The 14,660-nt window shown below is 47.2% G+C and overlaps 1 protein-coding gene across 2 annotated transcripts in view; it reads right to left on the reverse strand.

Annotated features, from left to right (window-relative positions):
- Positions 1 to 14,660, reverse strand: part of NCAPD3 (non-SMC condensin II complex subunit D3) — a 60,136-nt gene that overhangs the window by 19,134 nt on the left and 26,342 nt on the right. For both annotated transcript variants that reach the window (XM_055547265.1, XM_055547264.1), the window contains exons 15-19: positions 14,276 to 14,410; positions 13,310 to 13,530; positions 6,973 to 7,164; positions 6,538 to 6,635; positions 6,335 to 6,450 (exon numbers count right to left, since the gene is read on the reverse strand). In XM_055547265.1, coding sequence (XP_055403240.1) covers positions 6,335 to 6,450; positions 6,538 to 6,635; positions 6,973 to 7,164; positions 13,310 to 13,530; positions 14,276 to 14,410 — 762 coding nt within the window. The remainder of the gene's footprint in view (positions 1 to 6,334; positions 6,451 to 6,537; positions 6,636 to 6,972; positions 7,165 to 13,309; positions 13,531 to 14,275; positions 14,411 to 14,660) is intronic.

Genomic DNA, 14,660 nt, shown 5'->3' on the forward strand with positions numbered 1-14,660 from the left:
CATCCTGGACTGTAAATCAAACATTGGTAAATTTTTAAAAAGTGAAATCATTTCAAGCATCTTTCCTGACAATGCTATGAGATTAGATATCAATAACAGAGGGGAAAAAACTATAAGAAATACAAACACATGGAGGTTAAACTATGCTTCTAAATAACCAACAGATCACTAAAATAATCAAAAAGGAAATCAAAATATGCTTAGAAACAAATGACATGAAAACACAATGACTCAAACCTGTGGGAGGCAGCAAAAGCAGGGGTGGGAAGGCAGTTTATAGCAGCACAAGCCCACCCCAAGAAACAAGAGAGACAGCAAGCAAGTAACCTAACCTTACACCTACAGCAACTACAAAGAGAACAAAAAAAAACCAAAGTTAGTAGAAGAAAGACAACATAAAGACCAGGGCAGAAAGAAGTGAAAAAGACATAAAGGAGACTATAGCAAAGATGAATAAAACCAAAAGCTGGTGCTTTGAGAAAATAAACAAAATTGACAAACAGCAAGGCTCATCAAGGAAAAAAGGGAGAAGACGCAAATGAATAAAATTAGAAATGAAAAAGTTACAACAGACAACAGAGAAATACAAAAGATTGTAAGAGACTACTATGAGCAACCACATGCCAATAACATGGAGAATCTGAAAGAAATGGACAAACTCTTAGAAAAGTATAACCTTCCCAAATGGAACCAGGAAGAAACAGAAAATATGAACAGACCAATCACAAACATGGAAATCAAAACTGTAGTAAAAAAATCTTCCAATAAATAGAAGACCAGGACCAGATGGCCTCACAGGTGAATTCTACCAAAATTTAGAGAAGAGCTAGCACCTATCCAGCTCAAACTCTTCCAGAAAATTGTAGAGGAAGGAAAACTCCCAAACTCACTCTATGGTATCAAAATCAGACAAAGATACCACAAAAAAACAAAGTTACAGGCCAGCATCACTAATGAACATAGATGCAAAAATCCTCAACAAAATTGTAGCTAACAGAATCCAACAGAACATTAAAAGGATCATATATCATGATCAAGTGGACTTTATCCCAGGAACTCAAGGATTCTTCAATACATGCAAATGAATCAATGTGATACAAAATATTAACAGATTTAAAGATAAAAACCAAATGATCATCTCAATAGATTCAGAGAAAGCTGTTAACAAAATTCACCACCCATTTATGGTAAAAACTCTGGAGGAAGCATGGTGGTGGCTCAGCTGTGTCTGACTCTTGAGACCCCGTGGACTGCAGCCCAGCAGGCTCCTCTGTCCATGGGGTTCTCCAGGCCAGAACACTGCAGTGGGTAGCCTATCCCTTCTCCAGGGGGTCTTCCCAACCCAGGAATCAAACCCGGGTCTCCTGCATCTGCAGGCAGATTCTTTACCAACTGAGCTACAAGGGAAGCCTGAAAGTAAGCACAGATGGAACATACATCAACATAATAAAGGCCAGGTATGATAAACCCATAGAAAATACTATTCTCAATGATGAAAAAAAAAAGCATTTCATCTAGAATCAGGAACAAGACAAGGGTGCCCACTCTGCCAGTATTATTCAACATACTTTTGGAAGTTCTAGCCACAGCAGTCAGAGAAAAAAAAGAAATAAATAAAAGGAATCCAGATTGGAAAAGAAGTAAAAACTTTACAGATGACATGATTCTTTACATAAAAAACCCTAAAGATGCCACCACAAAATTACTGGCACTAATCAATGAACACAGTAAAGTCGCAGAACACAAAATTAATACACAAATCTCTTGCACTCCTATACACTGACAATAAAAAATCAGAAGGATATTCACTTCTGTTTCAGAACTTACTCTACCACGGAATTACCTGTTAACATGTGGGTCTCCCCCACTGCGTGGCAGGGGCCTTAGGAATGGGCAGTCTGACCATCACCCCAGGTAGTGCCCAGCAGCTCAACCACAAGGCGGTACTCCAAGTTTGCCAAACTGCTGGCAAACCACCATCACAACCCAGACTCCTGCGGCTGATGCAGCCTAAAACGTGTGCACGCTCCTGCTGCGCCCTACAGATCAACAGCACAACCTGGAGCTTCTGGAATGAACGTGCTGCGTCCCAGTCGTCTGGGTCCCCAGGCCCCGGCTGCTAGTGAGAGGAAGACTTCAGAGGCTGGTGAGCTGCCAGTCAGCCCGCCCACCCGCCCGCCTCGGGCTCTGTCCCCACAGGTGCTCCCGCCCTGCCTCCAGCTCTGCCCTGAGCACTCCCGCTGACCAGGGCCGTGTCCAGAGGCGCGTCTGTCTGGTCTAGGCAGACCTCAGAACGCTTTTTCTTCAGTTTCCCAAAGTCTGTCTCCTTGCAATTTCCACCTACTGGTCCAAACCGGTCCTAAGTGACCGAGTCACTCTGATCGTCGTCTGGGTCTCCGGTCGCGTGTGCATGGAGCCAGGCCGGCTGCTGCCACGCGCTTCCTCCTCCGGCTGCACAGGCCAGGCCCCTCAGCGGCCCTGGCTAGCCTGCTCTGACCCCTCGCTGCCGCTCACCGGGTCTCACCCACCCTGCTCTGATGGCTGTCCTGAGACAGAGGACGGGGCACTGGTCTCAGACTCAACCAGTGCAGACAGCAAGCCCGCACCTCTGTTGCAAACCCAGGCGCCACTCCCAGCGTCCACGCCTGCGCCCGCTGCTGACTGCAGCTCCACAGCGCCGTCAGCTCAGGGCCGCCGACACAGCATCACGCCCACAGTCCTAGCCTTTGGCTCGGTGGTCGTGTCTTTGGTATCTGTTTTTCTCCATAAAACACAGGATATTCATTTATAGAAAAAGAAGAAACAGAGGTATGGCTCTGGTCACCTGGATGGAAATCACCCCCAGCTCCTGGGGCGTATCGGGCCTCAGTCCTTCGTCCACCATGCTGTGGGGGCAGAGCCAAAACCCTGCCTTCTCCTAACACAGCAGTGAGCTCCACACTCTTCCAGTCTCGTTCCTAGGTGAGAAGAGAACTCAGCCTTCCCCACAGACGAACAAGGACCCAGCTTACTGTTCTGAGCACCGGGGCCTGTGGCGGGCAGACAGTGCGTCCTCTCGGCCCGGCTTCACCCAGGGCAGACCCTCCTCCAGCCAGAGCTGGGGACCTGGGGTCCAAGCCACAGGCCTGGCTCCATACCAACAAGCAACGCACCTTGGACACCAGCAGGATGGCACCCTCGGCACCCCCCTCTTTCCCTGTGGCACTCTTCCCTCATTATCAGCTTGTTGTTTTATTTTTACCTGTTTTCTGCTATTCACACATGCTCCCTACTTAGGGAATGTTCCTTATTTAAAAGGTTTTCACACACTTTCTTGGATCAGAGATAAATGGTTAGAAATCAAATAAAAGAAGTATTTCTTTTCACCAAGAAGTGTCAAAAAGTTTAGTAAGGAAAATCCCAGACACAGAAAGAGCTGGGCATTTTTAAAATTAAGTAAATTTCAACCTGCTCATACCCTAAGCAAAAAAGTTACACTATGCTGTCTTACTATACCTGTTAACTTATGAGGGAAGGACTTTTTAAAAGGAACTTATACAAGAAAAGGAAGCATAGGAAGGTGGCAGGTAGCTCAGATGAAGCAATAATGTTTTTATTCTAGGAAATGTAAATATATTGGTTGGCCATAAAGTTCGTTTGGGTTTTTCCATAAGATGTTACATAAAAACAAGAGCAAACTTTCTGGCCAACTCAATATTTCAGCAATTATCTAATTTTTGACTTCTAAAATAGTTATTAATAACCCCCAGTCCTATACTGCTTCATCATGATTAGCACTGTTTGGAAGTGTAACCCAGGCATCCCTGGTGGCTCAGACAGTAGAGAATCTACCTAAAAAGTGGAAGACCCGGGCACGATCCCTGGGTTAGGAAGATCACCTGGAGAGGGAATGGCTGCCCACTCCAGTATTCTTCCAGAGAATTCCATGGACAGAGGAGCCTGGCGGGCTACAGTCCTCGGGACTGCAGCGAGTCGGACGTGACTGAGCAACTAACACTTTCACCTTCTTCACTTTCAGGAGTATATTTCATGACAAAAACTGAATACATGGTAATAAGATGACTCATCATTAGAGATACTGAAATGGAGAGCACTCAGAAGTTAACCTAATCCCCCGTCTCCCACAGAACGCTGGTCTGTGAGGGAGCTTCCAGAGGGCGTGTCAGCAGGAGGCGCTGGTACCAGAGACATTTGGGGGAAATAGCACAGAGATCAACCAAAACCTTCTGGCCTGGGGGGGAGCCCGGACCAGGAGAGCGCTTACACACCCTGGGAGGGAGGGGGGAATTGAGGCGGGAGGGGCCACCAGGCTACTGCGAGCACCCAGCCTGAGAGGATGAAGGGACAGCCTTGCCGCTTCCATCTTGGGACCAGGGGCCTGGCAAGCGCGCTTCCTAGAACACACAGAAGAACCATACAAGAAAGATCTTAATGACTCAGATGACAATGATCGTATCACCACTCACCCAGAGTCGGACAGCCTGGAATGCAAGTCAAGTGGGCCCGAGGAAGCATCACTACAAAGCAAGCTAGTGGAGACGATGGAATTTGGGCTGAGCTATTCAAATTCTAAAAGATGATGCTGTGAAAGTGCTGCACTCAATATGCCAGCAAATTTGGAAAACTCAGCAGTGGCCACAGAACTGGAAAAGGTCAACTTTCATTGCAATCCCAAAGAAAGTCAAGGCTAAAGAATGTTCAAACTGTTGCACAATTGCACTCATCACACACGCTGGCAAAGTAATGCTCAAAATTCTCCAAACTAGGCTTCAACAGTATGTGAACCAAGAACTTCCAGATATTCAAGCTGGAGATCAAATTGTCAACATCTCCTGAATCATACAAAAGCAAGAGAATTCCAGAAAAACATCTACTTATGCTTACTAGAGAAGGAAATGGCAACCCACTCCAGTATTCTTGCCTGGAGATTCCCATGGACAGAGCAGACTGGTAGGCTACAGCCCACAGGGTTGCAAAGAGTCAGACATGACTGAGCGACTTCACTCACTCATGCTTTATTGATTATGCTAAAGCCTTTGACTGTATGGATCACAACAAACTGTGGAAAACTCTTAAAGAGATGGGGCTACCAGACTACCTAACCTGTCTCCTGAGAAACCTGTATATAGGTCAAGAGGCAACCCTTAGAACCGGACATGGAACAACAGACTGGTTCCAAATTGGTAAAGGAGTATATTGCCAAGGCTGTGTATTGCCACCCAGCTTATTTAATTTCTATGCAGAGCACATCATGCCAAATGTTGGGCTGGATGAAGCACAAGCTGGAATCAAGATTGCCAGGAGAAATATCAATAACTTCAGATATGCAGATGACACCACCCTTATGGCAGAAACTAAAGAAGATCTAAAGAGCCTCTTGATGAAGGTGAAAGAGGAGAGTGAAAAAACTGGTTTAAACTCAACATTCAAAAAACTAAGATCATGGCATTTGGTCTCATCACTTCATGGGCAAACAGACAGGGAAACAATGGCAACAGTAACCGACTTTATTTTCTTAAGCTCCAAAATCACTGCAAATGGTGACTGCAGTCATGAAATGAAAAGACACTTGCTCCTCAGAAGAAAAGCTATGACAAACCTAGACAGCATACCAAAGAGCAGAGACATTTCTTTGTCCACAACGGTCTGTCTAGTCAAAGCTATGGTTTTTCCAGTGATCATGTAGGGATGTGAAAGTTGGACTATAAAGAAAGCTGAGAGCCAAAGAATTGATGCTTTTGAACTGTGGTGTTGGAGAAGACTCTTGAGAGTCCCTTGGACTGCAAGGAGATCCAATCAGTCTATCCTAAAGGAGATCAGCCCAAAATATTCATTGGAAGGACTGATGCTGAAGCTGAAACTCCAATACTTTGGCCACCTGATGTGAAGAGCTGACTCATTTGAAAAGACCCTGATGCTGGGAAAGATTGAAGATGGAAGGAGAGGGGACGACAGAGGATCTATGGTTGGATGGCATCATCGACTCAATGGACATGAGTTTGAGCAAGCTCCAGGAGTTGGTGATGGACAGGGAAGCCTGGCGTGCTGCAGTCCATGGGGTCACAAAGAGTCGGACACGAGCGAGTGACTGAAGTGCCCAGGATGCATGCTTCCTAGAAGACAGTGGTGCCCAGAACCAAGGAGGTGACCTCCTGAAGGTGCTGTGTCTTTAGCAGCCAAGCTCTTCTTGGGGAATGTCAACTGCTTGTCAGATGGGCGCTTCCCTAGAGACCTAACTGCCCTTCTAGGCTGGCTGAGGAGCACCCCAGCCTCAGGGCAGAGCGCTGTGTCTGCACGTGGACGGGCGGCAGCCGCACACGAGTCTGCAGTGTACCTGCTCCTCCGCCGGTGTCCCTGCAGCTGCCCGGCACAGGCTCTGTAAAGTGTCAACAGCTGGGGTGATCAACATTGTCGACCAGCAGAATCCATTCAGCTTTTTCTTGAGAACATCTAAAAAGAGTCAATTCCCTCCAGGTTTTTAACTCTCAAAATAAAGTGAGAGGCAAGGCTTTTCACGACTCCCTGGCAGACACTCACCTGCCACTGTGTCCCGGGTGCTCTGAGGAAGGTGCTTGGCGATGTGCCGGATGACACACAGGATGTGCCCCAAGGTGTCTTCACTGGGGCTCTGCTGGCTGGGGAGAGGGCAGAGGAAGAGTCAGTGCAGAAGCCCGGGAGGCACCGCTGCCGACACAGCGCCTTCTTCCGGATTATAGTACTTCCGGATTATAGGACCGGAGGGAGGAGGGAGCCCGGCCCACAAGCCACGCTGCGGAACGCGGCGGCACTTACTGTTCTTGGACAATCAAAGCTTAACAGTGATTCCATTTTCCCTCTTGCTTTTTACACCAGAATTTAAAGGAAAGACCCATGTACACAAACAGCTATGAGAGGGCCCACTTCCTCAAGACACAAGCCCTGTGTCCAGGACTCCCTCATGTCTGGTGGCAGCTCTGTGACAAGCGTGCGAACCTGCTCATCCTCTCCCAGGCCTCGATGACGGTGGAGTAGTCCAGCACAGGCGACGCACCAGCCACCTTGGCGAGCAGCATCCAGGCAGGCGCAGAGTGCTCCTTTTCCGTGTGGGAGAGCACGTTGTTTACAAAAGTGGGGGAGAATCTATCTTTCCGGGACCAGATATGAAAAGCCTTGTTTAAGTAGCAGCTGGAAAAGAGACGGAAAGCAGGACTGTGACTGTGAGCACACCAGCCTCGGACCACCCCTCAGTCCAGGGTGTGGGCTTCTGCAGCAGCCTCTCCTCCGGTACAGCAGCCACACAGGGGTTCCTGCCCAGGGGCACGTCTGACACCAACCGAGGTGTCCTTCCAAATGCTACAACACCAAATAAGGTATTATTAACCCACCTCCTCCCCAAAGTTTTTACTTTTAAAGGGAAGAATAAAGTTTCAGAATACACGTGAAAGTGAAGCTGCTTAGTCGTGTGCGACTCTTTGTGACCCCGCGGACTGTAGCCTACCTGGCTCCTCCCTCCATGGGATTCTCCAGGCAGGAGTACTGGAGTGGGTTGCCATTTCCTTCTCCAGGGGATCTTCCCGACCCAGGGATCAAACTCAGGTCTCCCGCATTCCAGGCAGACGCTTTAACCTCTGAGCCACCAGGGAAGAATACACGTGAGACCCTCTAAAACTTGTATGTACACATATGTGGTAGGATGCCAATAACACATACATCCAGAGCTTATGAGGTTTTAGTGATAAAACATGTAGACAATGTCCTTTTTCAATGGAAGGACTGCAGAGAAATAACACCCCAGAGGTGAAATATGGTGGTATTAAAGGAGCTCAACTTTGCTATGACCTGTCAAAACCACGCAGAATTACATATTTCAAACTTTTCTAAAAGAAAACAAAAAATTCTTCTGATGCATTAAAGTGTCTGTGTGGTGTCACTGCTACTTTTAGACCATTTCTTGTTTTATTTTTTCCCATAGCAGTGAATGACATGACTCATGAGACAAATGTAACATTTTATATTTAAGTGGAAAAACAAATACATTCCTTCCCCAAGTAATTTCTTCTGCTGCTAGGAACGCACGCGCGCACAAACACACACACTCAGATTAGCAAAACTTTTTCATTAAATGAAAAAAACAATTCTCAGAGCGTGCAGAAGGTGACTACAAGAAAATAAACACACCCATACACAGTAAGCATACGCATATAAATGAATGGTTTGCATTTATAAATTAGCTTTTATCTAAAAAATCTATCTAGAGTTTTACTGCAAATGACTAACATGATTCAAACCTGACTGCTGTCCAAAACCAAGATAGAGTGAATTGACAAATATTTTTAAAATTTATCTACAAGAATCACACAGAATATTAAATGACATTTACTACAGGAAGCCAACAGAATGGGAAGAAGTGTCCTCTGAACTTAAGAGTTTCAAGAGCTCAAATCCAGCTCCTCTGGAGGGTGGTCACACACACCCTCCACCAGCGCTGAGCTGTCCCCAAAGGCCCCCTGACTGGACCCAGTCAGTATCAACCCACTGCGGTCACAAGAATGCAGCTCAGCAACCACCACCTGGGCTTCCTGAAAAGCACGGCTGGCCGCTAGCCTGAGACCCACCCAACGCACCCTCGGGGCCCCTCTCCCTTACGCTGCAGTCCACTGTCTGACTGGTACACTAATTCCTGTGCGTCTATCACACCAGATGCTGATGCTGAGACGCTCTGTTCCACATCCTCTGCTCCAATCTACAGCCGAGCCTGGTGACTCCCTCCACCACCAGAAGTGCCAAGAGCAGGCATTTAAAGCAGGGCTCCAGGCACAGCACTCCCCTGCCCTGGCTGGCCCCAACTCTGCTTGCCGGGCCAGAAATCCCCTAGCAGCCCTGTCATTTAGGATCTGAGAGGGTCAGGCCTCAGTCTTTGTGCTGCCATTTCCTGCCTGGAGACCCTCACCATCAGGCCGGTCTAGCTCATCTCAACTCTTTCCACCTCCAGAGATGACTGCAGTCATGCCGCCATCAACAGGAAGCCACTCTAAGCCAGACAAAGAAAAGGAGACAGAAACCATATAGGGGAAAGAAAAAACAAAAAAGCAACTTCTAGGAAATTATCCGGGAAAACATCTACATAGCCTACAGGACATCTATAGGAAAAGATCTATAGGAAAAACCTATATAACATCTACAGGAAAAAATTCTTAAAAAATCCATTAACCATAAAGAAAACCACTAACAAACTGAACTCATCAAAAGACACCATTAAGAGACTAAAGACGCAAACACTGGGCTGGGGGAGAGGAATCTGTAATGCACACAACAGTGTTTCTACACGTTTGAACGCTTTTGGGTGAACAAGCAAAAGAGCAATAGACAGCCTGATTAAAAACCGGGGCACGATATCTGGGCAGGTAATACACATGTGAATATCTAGATGCTAATCCAGCTATGAAAGGGGCTCAACCGCATCAGTCACCATGGCAGTGCAAATTAAGACCACCAAGAAATACAAGCACTGGCCACCAAAATGACTAAAAAGAAAGACCAAGGGCACACAGACAGGGAGCAACTGCAGCTCTCTGAAGTGCTTCCAGCCGGGCACCACCACTCTGGAGCGCTGTCTGCGGCGACTTAAGGGAGGATAAGAGCACGCCCAACAGCACTGCTCCTGGGGACACGCGCCACAGAGATGTGCACCACAGACGTGCCCAGAACAGTCACAGCATTTCCCCTCACAATGGAAAACTGGGAACGATCCATCATCAGCCAACAGTCGACAGGATACATCAACTGTGGCTTCTTCATGAACGTGAGACACACGGGCAACGACGACGGTGGATGAGCTACAGCTGCACAGCCACCTGAGCGGGCCTGGCTCTTCTTTGAGTGGAAGGAGTCAGACTCACAAAGAGCAGAGACCATGTAATCCGCTCGTGGGAAGAGGAGGCGCAGAGAAACCACACCTGGTGCTGGAGTCAGCGGCACCGCCTCTGAGGCAAGACGGAGAACACCGGAGGGAAAGGGCGGGTGCTGCTCGGCCGAGCAAGGCTCTGCCTCTGGACTCGGGGGGCACACCCACATAGGCCGCGTCTTCTGCGCTGCAGCGGCTTCTTTACCCACTGAGCCAGAAAGAGCAGACGTGGAAGGCGAGGGAGTGGAAGGCTGTGGCTGAGCCACAACACACGCCAGGGCTCTCGGCTTCTGGCCAGGGATGAGGCTTGAGCGCTCAGAACTTTTGTGCAATCAAGTTTTACTCAAGTATAAAGGAGACAGAGAAAGCTTCTGACATAGACATCAGAAGGGGGCATAAAGAATACTCTCCTGCTAGTTTTTCGCCGGATGTTGTATAGTGACTGCTGCTGCTAAGTCGCTTCAGTCGTGTCCGACTCTGTTCGACCCCAGAGACGGCAGCCCACCAGGCTCCCCCGTCCCTGGGATTCTCCAGGCAAGAACACTGGAGTGGGTTGCCATTTCCTTCTCCGATGCATGAAAGGGAAAAGGGAAAGTGACACGACTCTTAGCGACCCCATGGACTGCAGCCCACCAGGCTCCTCCGTCCATGGGATTTTCCAGGCAAGAGTACTGGAGTGGGGTGCCATTGCCTTCTCCTAACTTGAAGACAGAGTTTAGGGTAAATGCATAGTACATTAACATAGCTTAAGATAAACATTTCCATAAGAAAAATGCATTGGTTAACTCAAGGTTTGAGAAAAGTTCAGGTGGAACCAGGTGTCATTATGGCAACACAGTATTTTAAGAGAAACCTCTTTTTAAATCTGTACAGAGAAGGAAAAAAAATATGGCTAGTTTGTTTCCTCCTGTAGCTTGAGAGAGATAAAACAATGTCTGACACTTGCAGCCTATTTCCTCCATGTGGAGACCCCTGGCCTTCCTGCCTGTTACCCTCTCAGGAGAAAGGGAAAGATATACCCAATTGAATGCAGAGTTCCAGAGACTACCAAGGAGAGATAAGAAAGTCTTCTTAATTGAACAATGCAAAGAAAGAGAGGAAAAAAACAGAATGGGAGAGACTAGAGATCTCTTCAAAAAACTGGAGATACGAAGGAACTATTTCATGCAAAGATGGGGACAATAAACGGCAGAAACGATAAGGACCTAAAGGAAGCAGAAAAGATTAAGAAAAGGTGGCAAGAATACACAGCAGAACTATACAAAAAAGGTCTTAATGATCCGGATAACCACGGAGGTGTGGTCACTCACCTAGAGCCAGACATCCTGGAGTACAAAGTCAACTGGGTCTTAGGAAGCATCACTACGAACAAACCTAGTGAAGGTGATGAAATTCCAGCTGAGCTATTTCAAATCCTAAAAGATGATGTTCTGAAAGTGCTGCACTCTATGCCAGCCGGCTTGGAGAACTCAGCAGTGGCCACGGGACTGGAAAAGGCCAGTGTTCATTCCAATCCCAGAGAAGGACGACACCAAAGAATGTTCAAACTACCGCACAATTGTGCTCACTTCACATGCTAGCAAGGTAATGCTCAAAATGCTTCAAGCTAGGCTTCAGCAGTACGTGAACCAAGAACTTACAGATGTACAGTTGGGTTTAGAAAAGGCAGAGGAACCAGAGATCAAATTGTCGGCATTTGTTGGATCACAGAGAAAAAAGCTAGGAATCCCAGAAAAACATCTACTTCTGCGTCACGGACACTGCAAAAGCCTTTCACTGTGGATCACAACAAACTGTGGAAAATTCTTAAAGAGATAGGAACACCAGACCACCTTACCTGTCTCCTAGTTAAAAAGCAACACTTAGAACCTTAAATGGAAAAAATGAATGGTTCAAAACTGGGAAAAAGAGTACGACAAGGCTGTGTATTGTCACTCTGCTTATTTAACTGCTATGCAGAGCACATCATGCGAAATGCTGGGCTGGATGAATCCCAAGCTGGAATCAAGCCTGCAGGGAGAAACATCAACAACCTCAGATATGTAGATGGTACCACTCTAATGGCAGAAGATGAAGAGGAACTAAAGAAGAGCCTCTTAATGAAGGTGAAAAAGGACAGTGAAAAAGCTGGCTTGAAATTCAACATTCAAAAAACCAAGATCATGGTATCTGGTCCCATCGCTTCATGGTAAACAGAAGGGGGAAAAGAGGCAGCAGTGACAGACTTTATTTTCTTGGCTCCAAAATCAATGCAGATGGTGACTTCAGCCATGAGGTTAAACGACCCTTGCTCCTTGGAAGGAAAGCTATGATAAACCTAGACAGTGCATTAAAAACCAAAGAAATCATTTTGCTGAAAAAGGTCCATATAGTCAAAGCTATGGTTTCTCCATAGTCATGTATGATTGTGAGAGTTGGGCCATAAAGAAGGCTGAGCACCAAAGAATTGATGCTTTTGAACTGTGCTGCTAGAGAAGACTCTTGAGTCCCTTGGACTGCAAGGAGATCAAACCAGTCAATCCTAAAGGAAATCAACCCTGAATATTCATTGGAAGGACTGATGCTGAAGCTGAAGGTCCAATACTCTGGCCACCTGATGCAAAGAACAGACTCATTAGAAACGACCCTGAACCTGGAAAAGATTGAAGGCAGGAGGAGAAGGGGACGGCAGAAGACGAGATGGCTGGATGGCATCACGACTTGATGGACATGAGTCTGAGTGAGCTCCGAGAGAGGGTGAAGGGCGGGGAGGCCTTGTGCATGGCCATCCGAGTGTTTGCTGAGAGTCAGGCATGACTCAGTGACTGAACAGCAACAACATGACACTAACCCTGCTACTCTTCCCACTGGATGCTGATTCCTCTGTACAAGCACAGAAACAAGTAGGGAGGTACTTCTTGCACAGTAAAGCAAACAAAGAAAGGAGAACACAGGCAAAGGAGCACAAAGGCCAGCTGCTAGATTCCTGCAGCAGAAACTAATACCGATCAGTGCAGTGCCAACTCGTCACCACACTGCTCCCTGCACAGCAAACACCAACATATATCCAACGGAAAGAACACTGTGGTGTGATTAAGTCATCAATCCAACAAAATGTCAGAAAAAGTCTAATGTGTCCTAATTAGGAAGTCATCTATCACAACTGGTACTGTGGAAAGTTAATGTCAATACAGTAAATTCATTAATGCTTTCTACTACATATTAAGACATCAATTCGAAGCTGGGGAACACTCAGAAAGGCAAAGGAAGGCTTCACAAAAACTGTCACCACAAAAGCTAAGAGACTTGAACTAGGTCAACAGAAAGAGACTAAGATTGAGTCTTTGTATATCAAGCAATTTGGAGAGCTGATTTTCCAGTATCAACCCAGGAACTGATAATCAAGGCCCATCCATGAGGACATGCAGCTGCCCAGGAAAAGCGTACCCCAGCTTCCGGCTGTCCGTGTCCAGCAGCGTCAGCAGCGCCCAGGCGAGCGCCTGGCCACCGTCTGCATCACGGCCCTCGCTGTGGTGCTGGATGCTCTGCAGCAGGAGCCGGTCCAGGCACTCCAAGGCCTTGTCCTGCACGCTGCTCTCGTCGTCCGTCACGGCTGGGACCACGCCCCCCAGCCAGGCCTTCTGTATCTGCACACACTGCGGCTGGGCCTGAGAAGTCCAAGTCAGCAAGTCATAAGGGTGCGAGCTCAGGTCGGGGCCGCTATGAGCCCTGTTTTAGGACGTGTTATTAGTAGTTCCAACACAATGACAAACAAATCCTAACAGTGGAAAAATGTCAACCCTCCAGATACAAGTGAAAACCAAGTTCAAGCTCCAGTTACTATAAAGCACAGCATACTGACATTTTAGACTTAAAGTGATTATCTATCACTGGTAGTAAAGCAGCACTTTTCTGGAATAATTCAAGATTTAGAGAAAAAATATCTATCTCAAGAAAGAACCAGAAAAGATGCTAATGAAGAAAGTCAAACCAGGCATTGCTTAAAGTCTTCTACTGTGAAATAAGAAAAAACACTTTAAAAATTCTTCAAAAACTAACTAGCTGGCAGAAGTAAATTGTACATAGGATTAGTGGATCTGCTCCTTTGGCAATATCACCTATACAGGTTTCAATGGACAAAAAGTAATGTAGGCCTCTGGCCTAACCAAACAGATTTTAAACTTCACATTTCTGTGTGAGATGCATGCTGACTATTAGCGTTTTCCAGCACTAGTCCGCATGACACATGCATATTTAACAGGAAATGCGATCCAGCACAAGCGGTGGAGAGACTCCTCTCTGTACACCACTGGGGCCACGGCGGCTCGGGAGGGTTTCTAACGGGCACGCCATCATTAGGCTGGGTTATCCTGACGGAGAAGGGCACCTCAGATACACCACGGCCGGCCTCACCAGGAGCAGCTCGGTGAGAGACTGCAGGGCCTGCTTGCGGACGGACACCGCGACGTCCCGGCAGCGGTCCTGCAGGATGCTGAGCTCGTCCTGCAGACCCGCGACGTCGCAGTGCTTCAGGAGGTTCACCAGGACCTAGAAGGTACATGGGTCACACCGAGGGGCGACACAGGCACCGGTCAGCACAGACTGCACACGAACAATTCCTTCAAGTTCCTGACTCTCTCATTTTTGAGATCACTGATCTGTCACTCCTCCCAGTAATAGCCCACCTCTTAGAATCTGAGGAAATTTAAGACCTCTCTGGAGAAAATCTGACATATAGTTTACATCAACATGTACTCAGAAACCATTTCAGGGGTTTCATGACCCCTAACCCTATCAA

Source organism: Bubalus kerabau, chromosome 15, assembly GCF_029407905.1.
Source record: "Bubalus kerabau isolate K-KA32 ecotype Philippines breed swamp buffalo chromosome 15, PCC_UOA_SB_1v2, whole genome shotgun sequence".
NCBI lineage: Eukaryota > Metazoa > Chordata > Mammalia > Artiodactyla > Bovidae > Bubalus > Bubalus kerabau.